The following is a 10,869-nucleotide window of genomic DNA, read 5'->3' as shown; positions in this document are numbered from 1 at the left end:
TATATGTTGTATAAAATAAATCAAATATTTTTCAATTAAATGTTTTAAGAAGATTACAGTATATTAGATAAAATTATTACCATGCAGTTTATCAAATCAATATAAATAAAAAATATTACATAACATTGATGTTACATAATATCTATACCATACTTTTGAAATTATCTTGTTTTCTGATTAAAAAAAAAAAAGACTTATATCCTATTTATATATGTACTTTCTACTTGTAGAGGTTGTTCCTACAGCTGATCCAGCTGTAGCCTTCAAAGATGTAGCTGCAGCTTTTCTTGTTGGGGCAATGCCCCGAAAAGAAGGAATGGAAAGGAAAGATCTATTAGCTGCTAATGTAGAAATTTTTAAAGTTCAAGGAGAAGCTCTAGACAAATATGCCCGAAAAGATGTTAAAATTTTAGTTGTTGGCAATCCTGCTAATACAAATGCTTTAATTTGTTCTCATTATGCACCATCTATTCCAAAAGAAAATTTTACTGCTTTAATAAATAATATAATATTTGTGAATAGGTTGACCAAGTAAAAAATGTTATTATTTGGGGTAATCACAGTTCAACTCAATACCCTGATGCTGCACATGCTACTGTGATGCTTCAAGGTTCCAAAAAGTCAGTACCTTCAGCTGTAAATAATGAAAACTGGTTGAATACTACCTTTGTGGAAACAATTCAAAAACGTGGTGCAGCAGTAATAGCTGCCAGAAAGATGTCATCTGCAATGTCAGCTGCTAAAGCAGCTGGAGATCACATGAGAGATTGGTGGATGGGTACCCTACCTGGTGAATATGTCAGTATGGGTGTGTTCTCTGATGGCAGCTATGGAATTCCAAAGAATGTTGTGTTCTCTCTCCCAGTTACTATAACACCAAATGGACAGTATAAAATTGTTCAAGTAAATAATTTTTTATAATTTCTTACATTTAAATATATTTTAGAAATAAAAACTAATTTACATTTATATCGACTGTTTAGGGATTACCGATCAGTGACTTTGCAAGATCAAAATTAAATGTTACATCCAATGAATTGGAAGAGGAACGTGCAGAAGCATATAAAGTGCTACAAAAGAAGTGACTAGGATCAGCAAATTATGATTCTGAAAGTCGCTTACATATTCCGGCGAAATTTTAAAAAATAAAATTAAAACTTTTGCATGATATTACAAATCGTAATATGTAATATATAGACTATGGTTGTCTGGTCAAACTTTAAAAATGGCACCCATCAGTCTAATGTACCATATAAGTATATTGCTGATCATATATCATACAGAATCTACTGAGATGTCTGTATATCTTTTCTAACTGGTATAGGAATTATATACGTTTATATTCATAGACTGTATAAAACATGTAACAAATTACGTTGAAAAACATATTATACTTTATAACGTTCTTTTTTTTTTTTGTTTTATTCTTTCCCCAAGAATCAATAATAATTTATATTACAGTAATAGTAACTATTCCTCATATCGATATCATTAAATCAATCTTTTCACATTTATATTATTTTCATATCTTCATCTAGACACTATTATTACAAGTATACTGATTTCCGCCTATAATTATAATTATCGAGTGAGCATTAAGTAGCATATTGTACAAAGATGCAGAGTGCTCAGCTTGCCAAGTCTTCATAACGTTTTCATTAAAATGTTTTCAAACATTTTGTATCCACCCTTCCGCCTGTTGTTATGTTTAGACAGTTACGTGTCTTTACAAGTATAGTGATGCGCTGATATTTAGTTAAAAGGACAAACATTTGAAGCTGTGAAAATTGGTCTAGATGCTAAAAAACATCATTTTCATTGTGATTAATAAAAACTTAGCACTTTGCACAAGTCAATTTCGATTCACATCCTCTTGCGCGTTTGAATAATGCTGTGTATGTGTACCATAGAGGCATTCTGATAAAGAAAATAGCATTTTTATCAAAGTTGCCTCATTTTTTTTTTTTTTTACATATGAATCACTTTTCAAGCACAACAATACTTCACAAAGAAGACAATACGAACATTCGTTCTAAAATGAGGAACTGTAAAGTTTTTGTTCCACAAGGACAGCAAATATACTTGAAAACACTCGCGTAAATTACATTTGTTGAGAAAATACAATTTCTATTGTATTGGACAAGATTCATAATATATGTATGACCAATACCTGGAACGGATAATCTATGCAAATTGTTAAATTATGAGTTAATTATTTTATTGTTTGCAACGTTAAATGTATAGATTAAGGTAATCTTGTTTTGAAATATATTTGACTATATTAATTTAAAGATCAGTTCACTATTTAGAAACCTTGAACACATAACAAATAGTTCAACAATATAATTTGTTATTAGTTACAATATAGGTTTCCATCAAAATGGACAAATTTAAACACAACATCAACACATGACATTACATGTTCAAATATTTATGACACACTGTGAATTATTAATTTCATTGAAGCAATTTTAGGCATTATAAATATTTCCGTTCCAGGTTATGCATTAAATCATTTTTGTAAACCTGTACTGATTCTTATTGGACAATTGGTTTAGCTTTTCTTAAATAACATCAAGGCCAAACTCTGCTTTCGCGCATAGATTGCACGATTTAATCTGTAGAGCAAAGTTCGTTTCGCACATTTTAAGAGCGAGTATTTCTGATTATATTATCGTAGCAGTTCCTTGCCTGAGCAGAAACTAGATTAATTTAAGTGAAATCCTCTCTCTCTAGTTGCAGCCAAGAGTCTTTCTTTAAGTATTTCTTCGGTAGGATACTCCGGTAATTTTAAATAATGAACACAGGTGTTAACAGAGGGATAACCACCTGAACCAGCATCTACTTTTCGCACAACAGTCAATCTAGGATGCAAATTACATAATCCTCCAGGAGGTAAAGCTGAACATCCAGTAGCAAATTGTAAGAAAGCCTTTCTTTCCGGTCCAGTCAATGAAAGTAGAACATTGACAAATCTTTGGAAACCAGGACTATAATAAGAAGTAAAATATAATTTTTAATAAAATAACACTATAGGATAATTAAAGTTAATTATATTTAAAATATTCTTACCTTTCTCTTGTATAGCCCAATTTTGGCTCAGTATAATTGAGCAAATCTTCTCTGGTCCATTGTGGATTTTGTTCTCCACAGAGCATTGCCCTCACTTCTTCCGGACTAAAGGCATGAAGTTTTTCCATTGGGAAGACTTTTGAAAAGCCGGATTTAAACGATTCTAATTGTCTAGAAATTCCTCGGTCAAGACAATAATTAATGGTCATCTCAGCATATTCCCTTGCGTTTTCCATAGTGACTAAAACCTCTGTACCTCCCTCCACTAATTCCATCTGTTCATATCCAAAGATTTTGGAACTTGGAGAATATGACATCGTTAAAGTTAAATCTTCAATAGGCATTGACATTCCACATAGAGTAATATTTAACGACATATCTTCGTCGGTAGAATTATGACCATCGGAAAGAGTTCTATCGCGTTTCGCAACAGCCGTTTGTATCTCTTTCAACAATCCACCTCTCACTGGATCAACGAGTATAAGATCTTCAATATCCAATAATCCGGCATACCAAGATGGCGGTTCTAATGATGAATATGTCGTATCTGCTTCACCCTCCTCCGATATAAAGCTACTCGACATACTGGAGGACATACTTTCTTGAGTTATACCACTGAGACCAATTTTTTCATTTACGTTGTTGGTGATGTCACCATGACACATTAATTTTAAGAAAGGACGGGACAATGGTAAGTCAACTAATCTATTATCTTGCAAAACTTTCGCCAAGAATACACCCAAAAACCAGAAATATCGAACAGCAGAATCACAGGCTGCGGAATCTTGTGGTAACGGAGCAGGGAATAATCCACTCGGCCGGGTTACATAATATCCTGGAGGTCGAATCTGATCTCCGGAAACTCGAGATTGATCCGTGTCTGGTGATTCTTCATCGTCACAGAACCATAAACCTAAGTTTTTACGTTGTAATTCAGCAGCAACTAACGCAAAGAACTCTAATGTTGGTCCAAGACCAGTTCCTTCCTCGCCAACAAACTCAACTTACCTATAATGTGAAATTAAAATCCAACCTTGTATTGCTTTTTCCGAATACAAAGAACAATATTTGCATTAAAGTTTAAAGAATATATTTACCTTCATCACTTGCTCTGCCCAGTCTAATAATTTCTCTCCCCTAGGTACACTAACTCTTTCATGTTTAAGTCTACCTACACGGAACTCGTGAATATCATCACGGCGTGGACTTAAACCAGGTGCTCGTTGTCTTTCGAGAACAGCATCCCTTTGTGTTTGAAGCCATACAATGGATCGCGAAGCTCCGAAGGCAGTACAGCTAAAGTATAATCGCCTAGTTTCGAAAGGTAACAAAAATGGACAACTTCTTGCCAATTCTTCACACCAATTTGGTAAAGCTCCAGCAGCTAGTGCTAAGGGGTCTTGAATTTGTTGGACTATTTTGTTCGTAATTTTTTTCGAAGTAAAGTCATCTGGGTGAACCACGCATGCTGATTCGTCGGATTCTTCATAATCGATGTGTTTTCCGTCATCGCGAGTAGTGCTTAATACATAAACATGTCTCAGAAGTTGCAACACATCTTCAACGGTGCATACTGAAGCATTTTGAGCTGTATTCCGGGAATATAATGTCACCACTGGCGTTGCTCTGCCAGATGATTCCTCGTCTTTTGCTTCTTTATATATTATAGTATAGGTCGGTTCCCATATTCTTCGTAATTTTTCTTGCCGACTACCCAACTCTGTTAACTGCATTAAATCTTGTACTTGTTGGAAAATACTGGTATGTGGTTCTGTAAGCGGTAGTTCAACGTCCGCTACACCCGGAAGTCCTGGACCCTTCAGTGTCAAAGAAAGCCTTGGCATTGGCAGTGAACCAGAACGTGTATTCAATAGGGTTTCTCTACCAGGCGGTGGAATTTCCAAATCTGTTGTCTATAAAACATTTGATAATAATAATGATAATAATATAATTTTTTACATTGAGGAAAATCTCTTAATATTTTCGTTAAACATACCTGATTAATGTTAGTTCGTCCCGGTCGTGGATCAAAGGCTGGGATCAGAGCGGAGAATTGTCGCTTCAAAATAAAGTCATCATCCCATGCACGCCTCTTACTGTTTTGGGGGGCTTCTTCCTCCATGAACGCTGCCAGAAGATTAAGATTGCGACTTACCATTGCTCCTTCATAATCACCGTCGCAGCCATCACCTTCTTCCTCATTTTCTTCATCATCTTCCTGTAAAGAAAAGAAGCACAGAAAGATATAAATACAATCCTATGTAATGAATTGCTTCACTTTAAAATAAAACAGTATTATTCAACGAACTTCTTGATCATTTTCATCGTTGTCTTCTTCTTCTTCAAGAACGCCATCTTCATCATCTTCCAATTCGGTCAAAAGGGTTTGCCCACCTGCTGCCCTACCTCCACTAGCACTAGAACTTGCAACACCTCCACAAGATTCCAAAAAGTCTTCAAGACTAACCTGTAGCCGCAACTGCTTATTACATTATATAGAATTATACATTCCACTGTAAATTCCGTATTCATAGATACAATGAAAATGATTTGATATTAAAACTGATATTTTTAGAATATTATGTGATTTGTTGTTGGATACTAATTTTTACCTGTTCACTATCACTACTTGTACTAGTCAATGACATTGTAAGCGCCTGTCCTAAGCCCGGTCCAGTCGTTGTTGTAACACCACTACCAGCTACTTGACCAGTGCACTTGGTCAAGCTTGGATAGCTTTGAGCGGTACTGAGTAAGCCCCCAGGGAAATTAGGATTCGAGGCAAGTCGAAGTATACTCGATATAGCATTAGGTCCGCGCGAATTTGAACCAGTATTAGAATTGGAAGCAATATGTTGTCCACCTGTAGGTCCTAGAAGAATTTTCTTTATTAACCATTTGCTTATTTATCCTGTAAGCAAAGGCATGTACAAAAATTCGTCAACCTAATTGACTAGATAGAAAAGATTGAAATGGTTAATTTATTAAAACTAAGTTATTAATATGTAAATAGTGCTAAGCAACGATACAAAGGCACTAACCCAATGTTCGCCTTCGCGCCATTACGGTTAAGGTTTCCAATAAACCAATAGGAAGTGTTGTTGGTTCCAAAGTATTGTTAGCATCGGTACAAGCAAGGTTGGGGACAGAGACAGACATAGGATTGGTAACAGCAACAGGACACCCGCCTGCTGCATTCTGCGTAGATGAGCTAGCTTCTTTGTCCCGACTAAATTCTATGCCAACTAGTTTAGAGGAAACACACTTATTTTTACGATTAATCATAAAACAACGTATGTAAATAATAACAAAGGTATGTAAAAAATATACTTTCTCACGAATGAGTTATAAAAACTTTTACGTGAAGTATGTTTAATTTTAATGATTGAACATTGAAATGTTTAGTTGTTTTTTTATTATTTTGCATAAAAAAGAATAATTCAAAAAATAACGAAAAACAGAACGTGTAAACGGAACAATAATCAACTATTACCATACCATCGGTAATTCCAGAGTGATGCCTTTGAACGGATTTAATCCTCAATGAATTATCCTCTAATTCACCCGATACACTGATTCTAACAGGCACTAAACTAAGTAACTCTCCGCTCAAAAAGCTATTAGTGTTATTGCGTAATCTGTCAGCTCCTTCTCTGACACGGTCTAATACTTCAGTAGGTTCAAGACCAAATAAACCTGGTCCTGGCTGTAAAAGTATTTTAAATTTAAAGGTACTATAAACACTTTGCGTACGATCATTATGTTATTAATAAGTACACAGGTTTCACACCTTGTTTCCTCGCACAGTCGCAAATAGTTGTTTCGAACTACTAGATGCACGATTGCTATTACTGTTGGCGGGAGAATCAGTGTTAAGGGCAAGAGTCTCAACAATTGTTGCCAGATCACTTGTCATAGTAGTGTCAGGCTTGGGATGTAATACAACGGACAACTCGCCCGTTGAATTTGCTCCACCTTCACCGGTTACAGCAACAACCGCCTCGGCACGAGCAACCGATAACACACTTTCTGCTATCGATTCAGCGGCTTGCTGTTTGTCATAAATACAAAATTGAAACTACACTAAACGCGAGTGATTTTCTACTTTAATTAAGAATAAACACTTCTCAATATTTCATGTAAAACGTAATTAGAACACACATAATTACGTATAATATAATATAATACTTTAAGTTGTACCTTAGCTGCCAAATTATCTGCGCTTGCTGCCTGATCTGTTGAAGCTACTGAACCATGCATCGTATTATCGGTACAATCCGGTAAACTAGGTGTGCTACTAGATTTCCGTCCAGTCAAAACTCCACCACCACCACTTTTACTTTTTGTTCCGCTATCTGTTTCAAGGACGATACCAACTATTCTTAGATCATATTTTCCTTCTGCACCCATTCTATAAGAATTGGAACCACCATGATCCCATGTTACATCTATCCAACCATTATGTAATTCCCCTGTTACTGTGCCTTCACCTGAGATGATAAAGGAAACTTGTTAGTCCAAATACTAATTGAATAAAAACAACAACATCCGATTAAACGATCTTCATTTATCATAAACTCACCTGGGGGAACACCATCTTGATCCCTCCATTTCCAATCTAAACCTCTGGCCACCCTGGCACCAGCAACTAAATGACGAAGTACTTGATATTTCATTAACCTCCGTTGTTTACGAACTCCAGCTTCAGCTTCCCTAGCTGCACGTCCTAAGTCCTCACAAACTCCAGTAACTTCTCCGTAAACCTCAAATCCAGATACGGATAAATAATGTGTTTGACCAGATGCATTCTTTCCAAGTTGTTGTAACCGTAAGTGGCGCCAGCCTTGTGTTTCATCAGCTTGTGGAGCTAATGTCCAAGTAGCTGTGCTGCCAGGTTCATTTAATGCCGAATCGTCCATGTGAGCGTACAATGTAGTCCAAATTACGCCATCTTTTGATGCTTGAAACATCCAATTTCGCAAGGCACTTCTGCCGTAACCTCTTGCGTGTCTCAATGTGTAAGCGCTCGGTATAATCCAGACCCCTAAATCGATTGAGAACCATGCACGTCTATCGTCATTAGTATGACAGTTTAAAGCTGATGGATCACGGCTTAGAATATCTTCAAGGTGACCATATGGCAAGTTTCTTCCATTGCTCGATGTGACAACGACTAAACCAAATTGACCGGGATTAACCCATTCAGAGCAAGTTTTTGCGTTCGTACCAATCCAATACAACAGTCCGTTCTCATCAAAATCATATTGGTATTTAAAAGTTATTCTGTTTCCTTCTTTTAATTTTTTAACAAACGTAAAAGTTGATCTATCGTGATCGTACCACTGTTTTGCTACCATTTTTAATAAATGGTTCTCTAGCTGCTGTATGGTACTCAATGGTTCCATTTTTAAGCTGCGCCCAGACCTATCAATTAGAGAGCTTTCGCCGACTGCTTTTTCTAATCGGAAACGCAATCTCCTCGTTAAAATTTGCAAACCGTAACCCGAGCCTGGTGTATCGTACAAATAAACGGGTAATTTTTCAATGGATTCTAACACTGAAACCAATTTGTGGACTAGAATCTTAGCAGAGTTATGTTCCTTATTAGCATCTTTTGAATGGAAACAATTTTTAAATATTGCTACCCTCTGCATTCTCAATTTGGTTGCTCTTAATGTCGGTGGTTGTGGTCCCGGTGGAGCCGCTAATAATGAAAGTAAAGCTTGTACCAGACCACTAGAATGGAGTTCATATGCAGAAACTCTTCCTTCCTCGTTTAATAAAGATTTCAATTCTTCTAGCGCACTTTGTAATATATTACGCCATTCTCGATTTCCCGATTGTTGTTTTTGACATGCTTTTTCAATTTGACTTACAATGGTTCCCAGTTTAGCAACTACACCACGTGGCTGAGCCTGGGCAACCTTAAAGTAACATTCATAAATATCCTGAGCTTGTACTTTAACTTTTTGTTTGATAGCTGCAATCTTAGATCTCAATACTTTTCCTCTTTTACCAGCCCAGCCAGACGCAAATTCTGGGCCTACAAACAAACAATAATGGAATACGTTCGAATTATCTCTTGTAACAAATTATTTAAAACAACATCTAACTAAAATTTAAATGATTATATTTACCTAAACTTGTTTCTGCTGTAAAGGAATGCTTTGTACCCCGATTGGACTCAAAAATAAATCCTGGCAAATCTTCTCGCAAGATGGTCGCTTGCTGCTGACCATCGCTATTATGTATACATAATTCACTTTCTTTCCTGCTAGATAATGCCCAATTTCCTACAACTAACCGGATGGTACCAGGACGTGAAAGTACAGGTTGACTCACAGAATATGCTTTTACTTGACTACGCGCTCTTTGTAATTTCTCCAAAAATTCGCCACGGTTCTCTGAAAAATATACGTTCTAGTAATCGGAACAGTTAACGCAACTATAAATGGTGTAAAAATCTTTAATGAACCGAATAATGTCGTGGCAGAAAATGTTCAGGTCATGCAGAGATAAAGGAATTTCCATGCATCTGATGATGTACACTGAAGGGTAGTAGGAAAGCATGCACAACTAGGAAAGTTGAACATGTGAGTACCTACCTTCAGTAGTAAGCGACTCTGTGTTCCTTCCTTTTCCTGTAGGCAGTTAGTAAAACCAGTTATTTACTAAACTATTCCCTTCGCGGAAGTTAATCACAAATGAAAAAGATATAACATAAAAAATGATCTGAATAGTCAATTTGTCTGTCGCGAGGGGTGTGTAGATGTGAAAGGAACACTTTAACAAGAAAGACAATGGCAAGGTGGACGAGACATAGGTGATGAATTTCCGTGTAAATATTAAGAAAAAACGGCAAACGAACCTGATGTATCTGGACTTCCCCCTTCTGGACTTCCACTGGAATACATTGTTGCTAATTTTCCATCAAGTATAAACCTAAACCAGCCATTGCTTCCATTTGATAGTTCCAAAGCAGCTGCATCAGACCAGACATACAAGCAATCGCGTCCTCTACAAATACACCAATCTCGCCAATGATAAGCTCTTCCAATTAAAAGTTCTTTTGCATCTTCCATTCTTTGTTCTTCAGATTGATTTGATTCTGCTTCTGGTTCTGGTGAAGTCTCTTGTGGTCCAGCTAATGCAGCAACTTTTGAAAAGACTCCCAAACGAGCGAAATGTTCTAGAAATTCATCTTTGCCTTTTATCATCAAATCCTGTATCATTTGCAAAACCACTAAGTGCCCATCCTCATCCTCCTATTAAGATTGAAATAAAGAAAATGTTTTAAATACAGCCCTGCAATATTATGCACAATCCAGTTAAGTCAAAGAAAGATTTCTGGTCCTCCTTTCTTAGTTTAATATAAAATAATTACTACACAACTTCTTATGTAACATGTCTAAGGTTGTTTTGTTTAATCATACCGCACGAATATGACAGCACAAATTTATTTATGAGCAAAACGATTACGCGATTCATTGAAATCACAAGCAAATGCCCATTAATCCCATCAGCAGCAGGCAGACAGTCAATAGAAGTGGACAACCAGCTTCGTGTCTAATCTATCATGATTGACACCTGTTTATAGCAATTTCACTGGCCATTCACTGAGAAATCTATGTCCTTTGCTGTTATTATTTACAAAATTTGTACCTCATCGGTACCCCCCTCTTCTGTGCTAAAGAATAGATTGCACGTGGGCTCTATATATTAATGCACATAGTTTAAAAATCTCCACTCCAATATTATGAATATTTTTATAATATTTATATATATTATAAAAAAAAA

At 36.2% G+C, this 10,869-nt stretch overlaps 2 protein-coding genes across 2 annotated transcripts in view; one reads left to right on the top strand and one right to left on the bottom strand.

The window, feature by feature from the left end:
- The window catches only part of LOC108578261 (malate dehydrogenase, cytoplasmic-like), a 2,243-nt gene extending 871 nt beyond the window's left edge, over positions 1 to 1,372 (top strand). The window contains 3 exon segments of the mRNA XM_017941555.1: positions 231 to 527; positions 530 to 903; positions 984 to 1,372. Coding sequence (XP_017797044.1) covers positions 231 to 527; positions 530 to 903; positions 984 to 1,085 — 773 coding nt within the window. The 3' untranslated portion in view covers positions 1,086 to 1,372.
- A 1,124-nt stretch (positions 1,373 to 2,496) lies between these two features.
- The window catches only part of LOC108578437 (E3 ubiquitin-protein ligase HECTD1), an 11,228-nt gene continuing 2,855 nt past the window's right edge, over positions 2,497 to 10,869 (bottom strand). Inside the window, 13 exon segments of the mRNA XM_017941779.1 lie at positions 2,497 to 2,990; positions 3,073 to 4,075; positions 4,106 to 4,985; positions 5,069 to 5,290; positions 5,381 to 5,551; positions 5,685 to 5,944; positions 6,114 to 6,317; positions 6,571 to 6,778; positions 6,863 to 7,123; positions 7,273 to 7,562; positions 7,655 to 9,115; positions 9,210 to 9,476; positions 9,941 to 10,337. Coding sequence (XP_017797268.1) covers positions 2,708 to 2,990; positions 3,073 to 4,075; positions 4,106 to 4,985; positions 5,069 to 5,290; positions 5,381 to 5,551; positions 5,685 to 5,944; positions 6,114 to 6,317; positions 6,571 to 6,778; positions 6,863 to 7,123; positions 7,273 to 7,562; positions 7,655 to 9,115; positions 9,210 to 9,476; positions 9,941 to 10,337 — 5,907 coding nt within the window. The 3' untranslated portion in view covers positions 2,497 to 2,707.

This window comes from Habropoda laboriosa, unplaced genomic scaffold, assembly GCF_001263275.1.
Source record: "Habropoda laboriosa isolate 0110345459 unplaced genomic scaffold, ASM126327v1 scaffold5, whole genome shotgun sequence".
NCBI classification, from domain to species: Eukaryota; Metazoa; Arthropoda; class Insecta; order Hymenoptera; family Apidae; genus Habropoda; species Habropoda laboriosa.
This window is presented reverse-complemented; position numbering and strand designations above follow the sequence as displayed.